The following is a 19495-nucleotide window of genomic DNA, read 5'->3' as shown; positions in this document are numbered from 1 at the left end:
ACTGCACTACATTCTTGTGTTTCATTTCATCAAACCATTTGAAATATTAGTATTATTAAGGGAGATAAAAAAAAAAATTGGGTCATTGTCCTGCTGCAGAGCCCAAGTTCATTTCAATTTGAGGTCACAAACATATGGCCAGAAATTCTCTTTCAGCACTTTTTGGTAGAAAGCAGAATTCATGGTTTTATTTATCCCAGCAAATCTTCCAGGTACTAAAGCAGCAAAACCGCCCCAGACCATCACACTACCACCACCATGTTTTACTGTAGGTGATGTTCTTTTTATGAAATGCGGTGTAACATTTACACCAGATGTAATGGGTCACACACCTTCCAAAGAGTTCACCTTTTGTCTTGTCAGTCCACAGAGTATTTTCCCAAAAGTATTGAGTATCATCAAGATGTTTTCTGGCAAAATTGAGATGAGTCTTAATGTTCTTTTTACCCAGTCTCTTTCTTATGATGGAGTCTTTAACGCTGCAGTTCTAAGGCCTGCAGTTCTTTAGATGTTGTTGTGAGGTCTTTTTTGACCTCTTGGATGAGCACTCCTTGGGTAATTTTGGTTGGCTGACCACTCCTGGGAAGGTTCACCACTGTTCTACGTTTTTGCCATTTGTGGGTAATGATTCTCACTGTGGTTCGCTGGAGTCCCAAACTTTTTAAGTCATTTTTTTACTTTCTTTCTCATTTGTTTCTGAATTTCTTTGGATATTGGCATGGTTTCTAGCTTTTGAGTATATTTTGGTCTACTTTGCTTTGTCAGGCAGGTATTATTTAAGTGATTTCTTGATTGAGAACAGGTGTGGCAATAATCAGGGCTGAGTGTGCTTAGAGAAATTAAACTCAGGTGTGATAAACCTAAGTTAAGTTATGTTTTATCTGGGGGGCCAGCTGGACCTAGCCAGCATATAGTCTATATACACTCAGCAACACAGAAAACACAGCAACTTGCTCTTATAGCCTTAAACACTAAGGCCATATATTACACATATAAATCCCAAAAGAAAGCAGCAGCCTGTAGAGAATGATTACACCCTGATAGTGAATTAAAGGTGGGAGGACACACCCAATATGCAAATAGTGTGACCAAAATCATTAAAGACCCTAGTGGAAAAAAGTAGACTAAGCATTATCATGCTATAGTGCAATAAAGTGTGCTTGTAGCCACATTATTAATCAGTATATTTAAAGAGTGCTAAAATATAACTTTTTTGTACTTATTATACTTTAATTGTCTAAAAATAGTATAAAAGTCCTTAAAAGTGCTTAATATATTTAATTGTACTAAAATTGAACTATTTTAAATATACTTAAGTAACATTTAAACAAACTACTTTATGTATGTAACTCCATATTTTAAATATGCTCACAGTAAAATTATAATACATTTAATGAGTATTACAACTGTAGCACTATTATACACAAGGTATATTAGGAATGTACTAAGAATTGATGTTAAATATATGTGATCTATTTACATTGGAGTACAAATATGCTTCTTGTGCCTGTCTTTTGTAAATAGAACACTTCTAGTATACTTTGTTGGGCATAAAAATATATTTTATTGTACTGTACTACAATTTTTTACAAAAAATTTACTTAATTTTTTATTTGACAATTAATGTGTTATTTAACACTGGGTCCTATAATTTACTTAGATTTATATTTTCCTAATTATAATAGCAAGCATTGAAATGAGTAAATAAGTATTTTAGAAGTATATTGAATTACATTAAACTAAAAGTTAAACCAATTTTTTTAAATACACTATATTTTACTTTTTAGGAAGTATGATCAATGTTTACTGTCCAATATTTGAAGAAAGTATAATATAAATGTACTTTCAATAAAGTTTAAGTAAGTGCATAAATCTGTTATATTTAAAGTATATTTACAGCATACTTAGACATTTCTCAAGTACATATATTTTTTTTCACCATGGGAGTCAAACTGAGCATGTGTGAAATATAGTTAGCTTGGTCTCAACTGGGGTTCAGCTACAATAACTATGTAATAAAGCAATGCTTCCCGTGAAGTTTCGGTTTCATTTTCACCAGCATCACAAGAGCTATAAATTGGTTTTCCAGTGATTGACAGATCACCAAGGCGTATCACCAAGAATCCATTCCAGCTCCCTTTATAAAGAGCACAGTATTTGGCCACGCCCATTTATTTATTTATATACCTGATTATTTTTTACTTTTATATGTCATGTCTATATGCTACATAGAGTCCTATTCTACTGGCAGTACTTCTATGCTTGGCTTAGACAAGCTGTGTTTGTGTGTGTGTGTGTGTGTGTGTGTGTGTGTGTGAGTGTGTGTGCATTTGCACATCTGTGTCAGCAATTCAAAGGTAGAACTTAATAGAAGCCTAATAACAACCTCTCTTTCTCTCTCTTTCTTTCTTTTTCTCCCAATCAGTGAGTCTCTGGGGATGATGCCTTTGCCGTTGGTGCCACCCTCCCTGTCGCCATGACGATGCCACTCAGCCCCCTGTCCAGTGACGAGGAGCAACAGAGGATGCTGGGAAACAGTCAACACCTTTATCCAGGGGCGGAAGAGGAAGAGGAGGACGAGGAGGAAGAGGAGGAGTTAGATGATGAGTATCAGGATGAGGAAGGGCAGGAGGAGGAGAACGGGGAGCTTGATGGAGAGGAGGAAGAGGAGGAGGAAGAGGAGGATGTAAGAAGAGGAGGAGGAGGAGGAGGAGGAGGGCATCTAGGGGGCAGGGATGAGGGGCACAGGCAGAAAGGCACCATGGCAGGACGTCCAGCAGCAGAGCGACAGATCCGAGGGGGAAACCCCGGTCACACCACCAACCCCTACTCATCTAACCCCGGCCCCGCCCACCAACCCACGGCCAATCAGCAGCAGCCGAAACGCATCAGAGAGAGGAGCTCCAGCTCCGCCCCTGATGACACACACATCGCCATGATGGTGTTTCGCATCGGCATCCCTGACATCAAACAGACGGTGAGTACCGCACATTTAACTCAAATGACAGTGCAAAAACTGCATTATATTGAGGTTTTGGGTACTGGATTACACTTTAACTCAACTGAAAGAACAGTAACTGTATTATAGTGAAAGTTTAGATTTTGTATCACAATCTAACTCAATTAAAAGTGCAAAAAACTGCCCTATATTGAAGTTTTGGGTACTGGATTACACTTTAACTCAACTGAAAGAACAGTAACTGTATTATAGTAAAAGTTTGGGTTCTGTTTCACAATCTAACTCAATTAAAAGTGCAAAAACTGCCCTATATTGAAGTTTTGGGTACTGGATTACACTGTAACTCAACTGAAAGAACAGTAACTGTATTATAGTAAAAGTTTGGGTTCTGTATCACAATCTAACTCAATTAAAAGAATAGAAACACTACTCTAGAGGATTACATCGGCATCCATGACATCAAACATACTGTGAGTAACACACATCTAACTCAAATGAACGTGTAAAAACTTGTGCTGAAGTAAAAGGTATGAGTACTGTCAAACAATCTAGCTCAATTCAAAATATCAAAAGCTGTACTATAGTGATAGTATGGATACTGTAACACAAACTAACTCAATTAAAAATGCACTTACTATACTATATTAAAACGTATGGGTTTTGTGTCAATGCTCAGTTTAAGAGCAAAAACTGTATTAGAGGTAAAAGAGAAAGTTTGGCTATTGTATCACAATCTAACTCAATTAAAGTAGCAAAACTGTACTATGGTGGATGTTGGGGTAGGCAAACTGTATTATAGCAAACATATGGGTAATGTATTACAATCTAACTCAATCGAGTAAAAAAATCAGGATCTGTACTCAAGGGAAATTATGGATTCTGTATCACAATCTAACTCAATTAAAAAAGCAAAAATGTAGTATAGTGGATGCTGCGGAAGCTGCACTATGATGAAAATATGGGTACTGTCTCACAATCTAACTCAGTTGATTAAAAAAGCAGGATCTGTATTAAAAGGAAAGTTTGGGTTCTGTATCACAATCTAACTTATTTAAAATAGCAAAACTGTACTATGGTGGATGTTGGGGTAATGTATCATAACCAAACTCAATTACATAGCAGAAGCTGTACTATAGTGAAAATATATGTAAATATTTAAAATATGTATCTAACTCAATCGATAAAAAAACCAGGAACTTTACTGAAGGAACATTTTGAGTTCTGTATCGCAATCTAACTCAATTTAAATAGAGAATTAAATCTCAATTAAAAAGACAAAAACTGTACTAAAGCAAACATAAGGGACCGTGTTACAATCTAACTCAATTAAAAGGGCAAAAACTTTACTATAGCAAACATATGGACATGGTATTACAATCTAACTCAATCAATGAAAAAGGAGAAACTGTTCTAATAGGAAATTTTGGGTACTGTCTTACAATCTAACTCAATTAAAATAGCGAAAATATATTATGATGTATGTTGGGGTACTGTTTCATAATCAAACTCAAAAAACAAAAAAACATTAACTGTCCTATAGTGAAAATATGAGGACTGTCTCACAATCTAACTCAATTAAAAACATTAAAAACTGTACTAAAGCAAACATAAGGGACCGTGTAACAATCTAACTCGATTAAAAAAGCAGGATCTGTAGTAAAGAGAAAGTTTGGGTACTGTCTCACAATCTAACTCAATTAAAAGAGCAAAAACATATGGGCATGGTATTACAATCTAACTTAATAAATTAAAAAGCAGGAACTGTTCTAAAAGGAAATTTTGGGTACTGTCTTACAATCTAACTCAATGAAAAACACACAAACTGTAGGCATGGGTGCTATATCACAATCTAACAAGGCATGAGTAACGTTTAAAAGAGAGGAAGTAACTGCATTGCAGTGAAAGTTAACTGAACTCAATTAAAAAGAGCAGAAACTGTATTATAGTGAAAGTATGTGTGTTGTATCTGAAGCTAACTCCATTAACAACAGAAACCGTAGTATAGTATGGGTGCTTTATCACTTTTTGAAGCTATCTGAAGCTAACTCCATTAAACACAGAAGCAGTATGATAGTATGGGTGCTTTATCACTTTTTAACTCAATTAAAAGAACAAAGAAACTGTACTATATACAGAAATTGAAATGATAAAACAAACAGACAGAACCGTGCGGCTTTACAGCAGGTGTCTTCCAGATTATGAGTCACAGTAGAAACCCAAGAATGGAGAATGAAAGGAAATTGTGGCTGTGAAAAAGCTTTTCCTCGAGAGTTCAGCTGCGGCGGCATCAAACCCCTGCCTGAGGCCATTTTCCTGCCCATCAGGCAGCTGCCTGCAAGGACACCAGCCAGAGGAAACTTAGACGCAGCAGCTAGAAAGTCTTAGTGAATATTTTACTGCTAAAACCAGACGAGTTGTGGCCTGAGCCTTCAGCGCAGTGGGATCTGGAGCCAAACTAAACACTGTGGACTGCATCCACACAAGCAGGAAGGTCAAACCAGTCCGAGATGGGCATTGTACGGATTTCTGTCTTCATGTATTTGGGAAGAAATTGTGCTTGGTAAAGAATACAGTGATGTCTACATTTTCAGCAGTGAGGTGAGCTTGAAAACTAGTACTGCAGAACATGTGTCTAAATCTAAATTTAGTTTGAATACATGTCAGAAAAACAGCTCTGAAAAAAATAATGTAAATAAAATAAAAGACCACTTCAATCTTCATTAATTGCACATTGCAGCAGTAAGAGCAGAGTGTAAAGGTTTAATTAGCAGGGTAAGAGCACAGTTTTGCTCAAAATATTCCAATGCACACAACATTAAGGGTGACATACCAGAGTTCAAAAGAGGACAAATTGCTGGTGCACGTCTTGCTGGTGCATCTGTGACCAAGACAGCAAGTCTTTGTGGTGTATCAAGAGTCAAGGTATCCAGGGTAATGTCAGCACACCACCAAGAAGGACGAACCACATTCAACAGGATTAACTGTGGATGCTGTAAGAGGAAGCTGTCTGAAAGGGATTTTCGGGTGCTAAACTGGATTGTATCCAAAAAACATAAAACCACGGCTGCTCAAATCACAACAGAATTCAATGTGCACCTCAACTCTCCTGTTTCCAACAGAGCTGTCAGTCGGGACAATAAGTTATTGTGGTCTAAAACCAGGTGTTTCAGTTTCATTGTCCAACCCCTGTATATATTTGAGTAAAATTTAGTAAAAAGTAGTTACAAGTACAATTATTGTCATTTAGAGCATTTATTTGCAGAAAATAAGAAACAGTCAAACCAATGAAAAAGATGCAGAGCTTACAAACCTTAAATAATGCAAAGAAAACATCAGAAGTTCATATACATATAGAAACAACAATGCTAAAGTTTTAAGAGTTTAGAAATCAATATTTGGTGGAATAACCCTGATTTTCAATTACAGCTTTCATGCATCTTGGCATGTTCTCCTCCACCAGTCTTACACACTGCTTTTGGGTGACCTTATTCCACTCCTGGCACAAAAATACAAGCAGTTCAGCTTTGTTTTGATGGCTTGTGACCATCCAGCTTACATCTGCATGATTACAACCAGAGGTTTTTCAGTGGTGTTTAGGTCTGGAGATTGACCGTCAACTTATTTGAATGTCAGTCAGCAACCGCAGGATGATTTGAAGTGACCTATAAAAAGAATGGCAAATGACAGCTGGGTTGAAGTGAATAGAAAGAACAGTTCAAAACAGCAGGAGTGGCATTAAAGCCACATAAGCAAGTAAGTAAATAAAGTAAGAAGGTTAGTTGTGCATTGTGAAGCTGATTTAACACTGAATGCAGAAAATATGCTGCTGTGCTTTAAAACACAGTATTTTCAAAGTGTGAAAACAGCCTAGCATGGCACAGGAGCAACGATAGCTTTTGTTCATAGCTGTAGTAACTACAGGGCTAATAAATCAGATTAAACTGTACCTGAACAGCAGGTTAGCTCAAACAAAAGGAGTATATTTGACAGTTTTGTAGGATCGAGGTTGGATCACGTTCTTACCACAAATTTACCAATCTGGAGTTCGCTTGAAAACCCAGCTCTCGCTGCAGTTGTTTGGTGAGCACTTTAATGCAATTAATGATTTCACAACCCTGCCATCTAACATATCATCAGTGCCATATCTTCCCCCTCCTCCTGGGCACATGCCCAAACTTGCCGAACACACACACATGTCGACAGAATCATATATTAGGCTTAACTTTAGTGCCTTAGTTAGATATAAATCTAATGAACACACTCAGGGCCACTCAGTGTGAGGCAGTGTGTGATTCGCACGCCGAGTCTCAGCAGGGTGTGTGCAGTCCGGCCCTCGTGAAATAACAGTACATTCCACACATATACAAACAAATGGACAGAATAACAGAAACGCTGCCAGGCTAAAGCAAGTGGCCAGCTGGTCCACTATAGTGCATGCCAGTGCCTCTTCTTCCCCCTCTCTCTATCAATCTTTTTCTTTCATTTTTCTGTCACTGTCTGTCCTCTCTTCATCCCAGTCTCCCTCTTTCTCTCCCTCCTTCACTTTCCATCTTTTTTCTCTCACGCCTCTCTCTCTCTCTCTCTACTTTTTATGTCCTCATTACAGTCCTTCTCTCTGTCACACAGTATCTCTCACTTTCTCTCTCTCACACACACACACACACACACACACACACACACACACACACACACACATACACACCGTCAACCCTGCCATCTAACAGATCATCAGTGCCATATCTGCCCCCTCCTCCTGGGCACATGCCCAAACTTGCCGAACACACACACACACACACACACACATGTGCGCACATACACACACACAATCACAGAGTTTTGCTTTCTTTCCTTTAGTCCACTTTAAATCTATTCAGAGTCACAAAGCCTGACAGTGTGCGGTAAAACTTGATGTTTCATGCTTGGTTTAAGTGTAGGTTTTAGGGCAGGTTTCAGACTGGATTTTAGGCTGGACGTTAGGCCAGGTTTTAGACCAGGTTTTAGACTTGCCAAATTTCAGGTCAGGTTTCAGACTGAGTTTTAGGCTGGACTTCAGGCCAGGTTTCAAACTGGGTATTAGGCTAGACCTTAGACCAGGTTTTAGGTCAGGTTTTAGACTGGTCTTCAGGCCAGGTTTAAGGTCAGGTTTTGGACAGGGTTTTAGACTGGACCTCAGACCAGGTTTCAGGACAGGGTTCATGCTGGGTTTCAGGTCAAATTTCAGACTGGGCTTCAGGCCAGGTTTTAGACAGAGTTTCAGGACAGGATTTAGGCTAAACTTTAGACTGGGCATCAGACAAGGTTTCAGGCCAAGTTTTAGGCTAAACTTTAGACTGGGCATTAGACAAGGTTTCAGACTGGGCTTCAGGCCAGGTTTCAGGTCAGATTTCAGACTGGGCTTCAGACCAGGTTTCACACTGGCCAGGTTTCAGGCCAAGTTTCAGACTGGCCAGGGTTTAGGCCAGCAGTCGGACTGGGCTTTAGGCCAGGTTTCAGAATAGGCTTTAAGGCAGGTTTAAGGCCAGGTTTCATTTCATATAAAAGACTGCGCTTCAGGCCAAGTTTTAGACCAGGACCATGTTTCCGGGCAAATGTTTTTAGGGCAGGTTTGGGAGCTGGTTTTAGGATGGGTTTTGTGCCAGTTTTGATTCAGGTTTTAGGTCATGTTTCAGACAAGGTATCATTAATAGTCTAGATTAATAGACTAGATTCAGCCCAATTATCAGTGCTGTATTCAGATTTAATTTCATACATTTCAGACCAAGTCAGGCCTGGTTTTGTCCAGGGCAAGATTTGGGTTTGATTGTAGATTTGAGACTGTTTTTGGTTTGATATTTTAGAGCATTTTAGGGCATGTGTAGGTATTAGAGCCAGTTTCAGCCCAGGTTTCAGGCTGGGTTCCGACTGTGTGCTGATTTATCTCCAGCATCAGGCATGGGTTAGGTTTTCCAATAGATGTTCTTTTTCTGTGTAGTGGCTTGTTTGTATTTCCAGGAATCCATAAATTACATACATTTCATGTCTTTAGTGTCCATGTCATTAATCATCTCTAGTATTTATCTTCTTGTATTCTGTCTCTCTGGTATAATCTATAGCTATTCTCAGAATGCTGCATATTCTGAGAAAGAAACTGCTGATGACATTTAGCAGTGCAGATCTCAGTCACAGCACAGAGAATGAGAGGATGAGTTGATTAGGTGATGCTTCAGTGTGTTAAGCGTGTCTGACAGTATCTGCATTAATATGAATATGAGGAGCCATTAATATGTTAAATATATACCCTTTTTCTCCCAGCACCATGTTTTCTGCATCTACACCAGCACCTCATGCTCCTGGAGGTTTAGCAATTATGAACAATGGCAGTAATCCACATCTCTTAGAGTTTGAATTATGTCTGATCAGAATGTCTCAAAGTTTGGCCTTGAGTTTCATTTTTGTGCAGCTTCTAATGGAATGTTCACAGGTAAAACAGGTAAAAACTGGCTACAGCTCTAAAAAAAAAAAATAACAGACCACTTCAGAGACCTCAAATAATGCAAAGAAAACAAGTTCATATTTATAAAGGTTTATGAGATCAAAAACCATTATTTGTTGGAATAACCCTGGTTTTTAATAACAGTTTTCATGCATCTTGGCATGTTCTCCTCCACCAGTCTTACACACTGCTTTTGGATAACTTTACGCCTTTACTCCTGGTGCAAAAATTCAAGCAGTTCAGCTTAGTTTAATGGCTTGTGATCATCCATCTTCCTCTTGATTATATTTCAGAGGTTTTCAATTTGGTAAAATCAAAGAAACTCATTATTTTTAAGTAGTCTCCAGAGCTGTGTATTCTACATTTGAACTGATGCACATGTGCAAAACAGCAATGCTTCACAAAAGTTTCGGTTTCATCTGCGCCCAATTCTTTACCCAGTTTGCGTCCTTAATTCCTTTAAACTTGCAGCTTCACTACTCACCTTGTCTTTACATCCTTTTTTTGCTCCTTCGGGGTCTTCAGACTGAGTCACACTGCCACATATCAGAAATGTATTGGATTTAAAAAACACAAAAGCTACGTTCACACAGCAGGTATCCCAGACTTGATTTTGTCATAAAATCTGATGTTTATCTTAGGCTGTTCACACTTAATTAGTCTGTCCACTATTTATATATTGGATTTGAATACTACAGGGGTTGGACAATGTAACTGAAACCTGGTTTTAGACCACAATATATTGTCTCGACGGACAGTTCTGGTGGAAACAGGAGAGTTGAGGTGCACATTGAATTCTGCCGTGATTTGGGCAGCCGTGGTTTTATGTTTTTTTGGAATCAATCTTTCCGACAGCTTCCTCTTGCGTCCACAGTTAATCCTGTTGGATGTGGTTGGTCCTTCTTGGTGGTATGCTGACATTACCCTGGATACCGTGGCTCCTGATGCATCACAAAGACTTGCTGTCTTGGTCACAGATGCGCCAGTAAGATGTGCACCAACAATTTGTCCTCTTTTGAACTCTGGTATGTCACCCATAACGTTGTGTGCTTTGCAATGTTTTGAGCAAAACTGTGCTCTTACCCTGCTAATTGAACCTTCACACTCTGCTCTTACTGGTGCAATAATGTGCAGTTAATGAAGATTGGCCACCAGCCTGCTCCAATTTAGCTATGAAACCTCCCACACTAAAATGACAGGTGTTTCAGTTTCACTGTCCAACCCCTGTATGTGTTAAGTTGATCCTAAACAGAATTGAAAATATCAGTTTAAATCTGATTTTGCTGTTCATACAGCCACACAAATGATACATTCGTGCCATAGATGGTAAAAACAGATTTAATTTGTGTGACTTAAATCTAACATAGCCAAAGATACACACTACTGATACCCTGTTTCATTGCTGCAGCTCAGCTTAATTGGTGTAAACGGTGAGAGTTAAAGTGAAGTCCTGGCGATCATTGACTGAACACTATCTGAACACTTTAACTGAGTGTAGAGCTCCTCGACCTTCTGACTGCAGCCTCACTTCCTCTGTTCTCTTCCCACAGCTAAATCTGCTCTGTTTAAATCTGGGCAGTTTCATCTGGGATATCTAGCCAGATGAAAAAGCCCCCAAGCGTGCTCTTCATCTGTGTGTGTGTGTGTATTTGTGAGTGTGTGGAGATCTTATCCAAGCATCGTTCCCATTCAAATTTGCAGAGCTCGGCAGAATCGTATAAAGGCAGTCTTCCTCCCCCACTCCTCTCCTCTAAACACAGAGTTCATACTGCAGAGAGAGAGAGAGAGAGTGAGTGAGAGAGAGAGAGAGAAGAGATCCTCAAGGACACACAGCCGAGGTTTCTGACACACACTTTTCTTCACTGACCTCACAGATAACCCCCAACCACCAGGTCTACTGAAATGCCACTTTAGAAAGGGCTGAGGTAAGAAAAGAGATAGTAAAAGTCCATTTAAATGCATTTAGTGAGTGTGTGACTTTGGTTGGGGTGAAAAATGTTCAGACGCAGTTTAATCAGCCAATTTGCCACCCTGTTATTTTGTTTCAGGAAAAAAACACACATTTTATGCCTTTCTGTAATACAGGGCTGATGGAAAATTACGAAACATTGCTCACAATCCCCATATTAATAGGGCATAATTTCTCAAATTACGCGGCACAATTCCCAATATTATGGCGCATAGTTTCTCTTATTATGGGAACAATTCCCAATATTATGGGTCATAATTCCCAATACTATGGGGTATAGATTTTCATATTATGAGGCAAAGTTTTTTTTATATTATGGGGAATAGTTTTTTTATATTATGGGGCACATTTCCCAATATTAGGGGACATAATTTCTTAATATTATGGGGCATTGTTTCTCATATAATGGGGCAAAGTTTCTTATATTGTGGAGTATATAATTCCCAATAATATGGGGCATAGTTTCTCATGTTATGGAGCACAATTCCCAATATTATGGGGCATAGTTTTTCATATTATGGGGCACATTTCCAAATATTATAGGGCATAATTTCTCATATTATAGGACATAGTTTCTCATATTATGGGGCATAGTTTCTCATATTATAGGCTATATAATTCCCAGTATTATAAGATAAGTGTAAGGGCTGGTGCCCGGTCGCGGTATTCTCCGGGGCATTGGAGGGCGCCAGGCCAGCGCTGAGGGTTGATTGGCTAATTACCAACACCTGCTTTGAACACCTTATAAGCAGCGCCAATCAGCCACTCAGCGCTGGATCTTTGAAGCTCGTGAGAGCGAATCTATGCCGGTTTTCCGAGCGAGCCCCGGCTCTTTATCTCTTCCCTTCGTTGTTTCCCTTCGAGTTTGGTGTAGCTGTGTAGAGCAGTGAGCTTTGCAGCCGCCATCTCCCTCTCTCTAGTCTGGTGGAGCAGAGCAGTGTGCTCTCCTCCGCCGTCTTTGTGTGTGTCTGGGTGTAGCAGAGGCGAGGCACGCGGTATGCTCACCTTCTCTCTTTCCCTCGCTGTTTCTCCCCTCTCTGGTGAAACAGCATTTAATCCATAAGTACCTTAGTTCTTACCTCAGTTTTGTTTTCCTTGGAAGCATTTTGTTTAGTTAATCCTTCACCTCGTCACAGAAGAGGTAGCTCCGCTTCCGGCAATCCTTGTTTACGTTTTCTCCCCCTCACTTTCATGCACGCTAGGCGTGGCTTTTGTTTTCCACACGTTTTCACTCTCCGTCTGTTTTCGTTGCTCCGCCCCTTTCGGCGGAGGCTCTTTAAAGGGCGATTAAAGCGGCTGCATCCCAATCCGCTCGCTGGTGCAGCGGTTAGAGCACTGGACTGCGACTGTGACAGCCTGGGTTCAATCCCCGCGTGGAGTGGGGTTTAATAATAAGATTTATATATTTATAATATTATTATATATCATATTAATATATATTAACAATTGTATATCAATTATTATTATTGTTATTATTATTATTATTTCCCTTTTTCCTGTGTGTACCTGCTTTGAGATCTACTGTTCTGCAATTGGGTTCAACAACTCTCTGGGCTGGAGGGCTGCCTATCAGTAGCACTCCATCCCATTACAATAAGTTTCTCATACTGTGGGGCAAAACTGCCACAATTACGGGTAATAGTGTATCTTATTATGGGGCACATTTCCAAATATTATGGGGCATAGTTTTTCATATTATGGGGCACAATTCCTAATATTATGGGGTATAATTTCTTATATTATGGTGCATAGTTTATAATATTATGAGGCACAATTCTCAATATTATGGGGCATAGTTTCCATTTTATGGGGCATAGTGTCTTATATTATGGGGTACAATTCACAATATTATGTGGCATAGTTTCTCATATAATGGGGCACAATTTCCAATATAATGGGGCATAGTGTCTTATATTATGGGGTACAGTTCACCATATTATGAGGCATAGTTTCTGATATTATGGGACACAATTCACAATATTTTGGGCCATAGTTCCTCATATTCTCACAATTCACATTATTATGGGGCAAAGCTTTTCATGGTGAGAAGTTCTCTATGGTGAGCTTTTATACTTATATGTACGTTCATGTGTTTGCATCTCTCTGCAGTTAAACCACAAAGGAAAGGCAGGAACACAATGCTCAGCAAACCAATCACAGTTTCTAGGGAGATGTATGTCAGAACATAGGCTAGAGCATGTGGTACATGCTATGTGTACGGTATGCAAAAGATTTGCATTGGTAACAGTGTAAATTGATAAGTCTGGAGGTGATGAGCTGCTTTCCAGTATCAACAACACCATATTCTCCATACTCACCAAATAATTTGCTATTATATTGTATTGTTTTCTCCAGCTTTGTCTAGAGCTATCCAGTGGGAGCTTATGTTAAAAATTTTGTGGATGTAAATGTAATGAATAAATACTGTGATGTAACAGTTATGGGTTAGGTTTTGATTTACAGTTTTGTTTTGATTCTGCTGGAAATAAATAAGCACAAAGAAGACTCACAACCTGACCTCCAAGGGTTTTTTTTTTTTTTTTTCTTTTTAATACTCTACTGTATGTGGATCATTAATTTTTTTAACTACTATGGAAATAATTAGACCTTTCACATTTACTAATTTCTGTTTTGGATGATAAATTATCTCAGAAATAGTCATAAAAAAATACAATCATCATTTAAGACATTCCATAATTTTATGCCACTGATATAAGGATAATACAATACAATACTTTTCATTATTATGATACCTTGGATATTGGAATATTGGAATTGGAATATAAAAAAGCTTAAAGATCTTAAATAAATAAAACTTAAAAAATAACACTGCTTATTAACAACATACTGTCCTACTGCTCTTCTCAATTATTGAACACAATGGGCAATAATGTGGTCAGTAAGAATTATTGAAGTTATGACCACATATTGAACAATAAGTCAATAATGCAATTATTGTAACAGGCCTGTGCATAATGTTGGCATAAGCATGAGGAGTGGAGGTCTGGATCTGCCCACAGAGCTGAACACATCCACTGTACACTTCTATAGCAGTATTATTACAGGGTGCTATTTGGCACCATCAGCCAAGTTACAGCCAGCAGTCTGGCACCATCTCACTCGCCTCCGAGAAAACACATCAGCTCCCAGCATCCCCAGCTACTGCCCAGCTCATTACCAGCCCCAAGCTACACCTATACACTACACACACTCACCTATCATACCCCAGACCTTTTACTTACTGGCCACTTTATTAGAAACATCTACTTACATTGAGCTTTCACTCTCTGGCCACTTTATTAGAAACATCTACTTACTGTACATTGAGCTTCCACTCACTGGCCACTTTATTAGAAACACCTACTTACACTGAACTTTCACTCACTGGACACTTTATTAGAAATACCTACTTACTGTACATTGAGCTTCCACTCACTGGCCACTTTATTAGAAACACCTACTTACACTGAACTTTCACTCACTGGACACTTTATTAGAAATACCTACTTACTGTACATTGAGCTTCCACTCACTGGCCACTTTATTAGAAACACCTACTTACTGTACGTTGAGCTTCCACTCACTGGCCACTTTATTAGAAACACCTACTTACATTGAGCTTCCACTGACTGGCCACTTTATTAGAAACACCTACTTACTGTACGTTGAGCTTCCACTCACTGGCCACTTTATTAGAAACATCTACTTACATTGAGCTTCCACTCACTGGCCACTTTATTAGAAACACCTACTTACATTGAGTTTCCACTCACTGGCCAATTTATTAGAAACACCTACTTACAATAAGCTTCCACTCACTGGCCACTTTATTAGAAACACCTACTTACTCTACATTGAGCTTCCACTCATTGGCCACTTTATTAGAAACACCTACTTACTGTACATTGAGCTTTCACTCATTGGCCACTTTATTAGAAACACCTACTTACTGTACATTGAGCTTCCTCTCATTGGCCACTTTATTAGAAACACCTACTTACTGTACATTGAGCTTCCTCTCACTGGCCACTTTATTAGAAACACCTACTTACTGTACATTGAGCTTCCACTCACTGGCCACTTTATTAGAAACACCTACTTACATTGAGCTTCCACTCACTGGCCACTTTATTGGAAACACCTACTTACTGCTTCCTCTTACTGGTCTCTTTATTAAAAAGCATTCCCACAGCATGATGCCACCACCATGTTTCACAGTGGGGATGGTGTGTTCAGGATAATGAGAAGTTACTTTTACGCCACACATAGCGCTTTGCATTTAGGCCATAAAGTTCAACATTGGTCTCATCTGACCACAGCATCCTCCTCTGTGTGTTCCCTACATGTCTTGTGGCAAACTGCAAACCACACTTTTTATATCTTTTCTTCAACAATGGTTTTCTTTTTGCCATTCTTCCATAAAGACCAGATTTGTGAATTTCGATTTATAGTTGTCCTGTGAACAGATTCTCACACCTGATCTGTGGATTTCTGCAGCTCCTCCAGAGTGACCATGGGCCTCTTGGCTGCTTCTCTGACCAGTGCTCTCCTTGCTCGATCTGTCAGCTTGGGTGGATGGCCATGTCTTCATAGGATTGCAGTTGTAGAGTACTTTTTCCACTTTTTTGGATGATGGATTGAACAGTGCTGCTTGGGAAACTCAAAGCTTGGGATATGTTTTTATAACCTAACCCCGCCTTAAACTTCCCCACAACTTTATCTCTGACCTGTTTGGTGAGTTGGTCTTGGTCTTCATGATGCTGTTGGTTCACTAGTGTTTTCTAACAAACCACTGAGGGCTTTACATTACAGGTTTTTATATTTACACCAAAAAAATTACACACAGCTGGACTCTGTTAACTAATTCAGTGACTTCTGAAGGTGATTGACTGCACTGGATTTTATTTAGGGGTTTTAGAGTTTTTTTTATTGGATTAAAATATAATTGTGACGTTCCAACCAAAACTGGGACAGCATAGAATCCCACAGTAAACAAAACTGACAACTCAAACTGACTTTTTTCAGAAAGAGAAGGAGAGGAACAGAGGGAGAAAGGGCCTGTATTGAAGCTGTTAATTTCCACATCAATTAATTTCCACATTTCCACATCTATTTTTTAACACAGTTTTGATTTCCGGCCAGAAGAGACATTTTACTTTTCGGTCCAAATGCAGCAATAAATACATTATCAAACTAAATATCATAATGCTGCTATCAGACGTTTGTGTCTATGTTACCTTCTGTCTTGCTCCTTTTTGTTAGCCTGTTTGGCTATGTTCAAATTACAAGCCACATTGCTGTAATCTGATTTTTTGCTCAGATCGGATTTGGCTATCATGATGGTTTACATTCCCAAATGTAAGACACCAGTATCTGTGACTAATTTGAATGAATCTGTCCCTGAAACGTCTCAGATGCGCACACTGATACATGTATAAACATCGCCTTCTTCACCCACAGCAAAAAAAACAAAAAAATAAAGTCACATTTGAGAGACGACTCGTAGCTTTATAAAGGTGAAATGGATGAGTTAGCAGCATTTTTTGCTAGTGTGGTGAAACAGCAAACAGCTGGTCTGAAGAACATGTTCAGGTCGAGGAGGTGAACAAAAGGCCAGGCTGTTTGCTTTTGCTGTTTTTTTTAGCAGCTATAGCTGCACAGCTGCACCAAGTGATGTGTGGGTACAAGAGAGAAGCCCATAGCACATGATTAAAAGCAAAAAGACCCATGAAACTAAATTTGACCGTTCACATTCATGGCGCATATCCATGGATTAGATACATAACTGATTTAGAACCACATATAGAAGTGGTTAAGATTTGATACAAAATTCAGATTTGGCACGTTCACACAGCCATGAAAAAATCAGATCTTAAACACAAAAAAAATCAGATTTGAGTCACTTCGTCCTGGTGAACGTAGCCTTAAAGTCAGATGTGGCAGATTTGTTATAAATAACTTATAACCTTTCTCAAACTGATGATTGCACATCTGTCTGACCAGTCACTTGTCCTGCTGTTAATACTTGCCTCAGACTAGTTGCCCACCCTCTATTAATAAACTACAAAAACTACACTAAAGTTCACATGGACTCCTAACCGTTAATGTCCTAATTGCTGCTATTACTGAACCTATATTAATCTTATTACCATCATTACTTTCAGGACTATGTGCTTAAAAGTTTGTGAACACTTTAGAATGTTCTATATTTCTGCATAAATATGACTCAAAACATCATCAAATCTCCACACACAAAGTCCTAAAAGTAGATAAAGAGCTCCCAGTTAAACAAATGAGACAAAACAATTATACTTGGTCATTTACGTATTTAGGAAAATGATCAAATTTTAGATATTTGTGAGTGGCAAAAGTATGTGACCTCAAAGCTTAGCAGTTAACAGTTTTCAATCAATGGGACAAATTGTTACAAAACTGTCTATAAAGAGTTTGGACTCCACCAATCCACAGTCAGACAGATTGTGCACAAATGGAGGAAATTCAAGAGCATTGTTACCCTACCCAGGAGTGGTCCAACAACAAAGATCACTCCATGAGGCATATAATAGTCAGCGAGGTCACAAAGGACCATAGTGTAACTTCTAAGCAACTGAAGGCCTCTCTCACATGGTCTAATAATAATATTCATGAGTCCACCATCCGAGGAACACTGAACAACCATGATGTACAGAGAAAGATCAAACGGAGAGACCAAATATGAACAATATGAAGACAGTTTGTAGAGATCATGTGGACGAGCCAGAAGGCTATTGGAAGCATGCTTTGTGGACAGATGAGATCAAAAATAGAACTTTTTGTTCTAAATAAAAAGTGTTATGTTTGGAGAAAGAAAAAAAAAACTGTAATCCAACATAAGAACCTTATTCCTTCTGTGAAACATGTTTGGGCCTGTTTTGCTGCATCTGGGACAGGAAAGGCCAATATATCAGAGAATTTCCAGGACATCTATCCATGAACTGAATCTCAAAAGAAGGTGGGTCAGGCAACAAGACAATTACCATAAGCTAGGGTGACCAAACGTCCGTATTTACTGGGACATCCCGGGTTTTTTTCAAAAAGTGAGGAAATGTCCTGGTTTTAAATTACCTTTACCGTCAACAACAATCACAGTCTCACGGTTAGCGCACACACACCACTCGTTTCCAAAGGAAATGTTGTGGAAGGACCTTAAGCAAGCAGTTAATGTGAAGAAACCCACCAACATCCCATATTTGAAGCTGTTCTGTTACTCCAAGCTGGTGTGCAGGACTGATCAATGGTTACCAGAAAAGATGGATGGTGACATGCCATCAAACACTGCTTTAAACTAAACTGCTTGAATTTTGGTACCAGGAGTGGCATAAGATCACTCAACAGCAAAAAGAATGTGTAAGACTGGTGGAGGGGAACATGCCAAGATGCGTGAAAGCTATGATTAAACACCAGGGTTTAAACAACAAAGTTAAAACACTTGTGTTGTTCTTTTTTAATGAATATGTAAAATTTTTCTGTACACTATTTGAGGTCTGAAGGCACTACATCTTTTTCATAATTTGGACCATTTGTAATTTTCTGCAAATAAATGATACAAATGACAATATTCATATTTGGAATTTGGGAGAAATTTTGTCAGTAGTTTATAGAATAAAACATAGATCTATAAATAGCAAAATCAGTAAAATTGACCTTTTTAAATAACAATTTATACACATTATATAGTTATTTTTAATTGACTTTTTAGAGCATAAATCTAGTGTCCACTAAACACTCCTCTTCTAGAGTTCAGTGAATATATTAGGACATATCTAATCAAATATAAACGCACAATCTGATGCTCACATGATTGTGAAATCATTGTGCATCTATATTAACATGACACTGACAGTAAAAATGAGACTTACTCATTAGAATTAATTTTTAAATTGCTTAATTGCCGTCAGATCAGTGTATTCCTCCTCCCCTACCAGAGCTGGATTTTAACACACTGCTGTTTGTTGGTCATTTATATGCAGTAAAAACTCTCGTGTGTCAGTATTGGAGTGTATTCCAGCTTATCACAGCTGCAGCAGTGTGTGTTTATATCCTCAATCAGCTATTC

At 38.7% G+C, this 19495-nt stretch overlaps 1 protein-coding gene across 1 annotated transcript in view; it reads left to right on the top strand.

The window, feature by feature from the left end:
* The window catches only part of shank1 (SH3 and multiple ankyrin repeat domains 1), a 267279-nt gene that overhangs the window by 124923 nt on the left and 122861 nt on the right, over window positions 1–19495 (top strand). The window contains exon 2 of the mRNA XM_049467895.1: window positions 2426–2977. Coding sequence (XP_049323852.1) covers window positions 2477–2977 — 501 coding nt within the window. The 5' untranslated portion in view covers window positions 2426–2476. The remainder of the gene's footprint in view (window positions 1–2425; window positions 2978–19495) is intronic.

This window comes from Astyanax mexicanus, chromosome 19 (genome assembly GCF_023375975.1).
Source record: "Astyanax mexicanus isolate ESR-SI-001 chromosome 19, AstMex3_surface, whole genome shotgun sequence".
Taxonomy (NCBI): Eukaryota; Metazoa; Chordata; class Actinopteri; order Characiformes; family Acestrorhamphidae; genus Astyanax; species Astyanax mexicanus.
The sequence above is the reverse complement of the archived record's forward strand: the minus strand, read 5'-3'. Positions and strand labels throughout refer to the sequence as shown.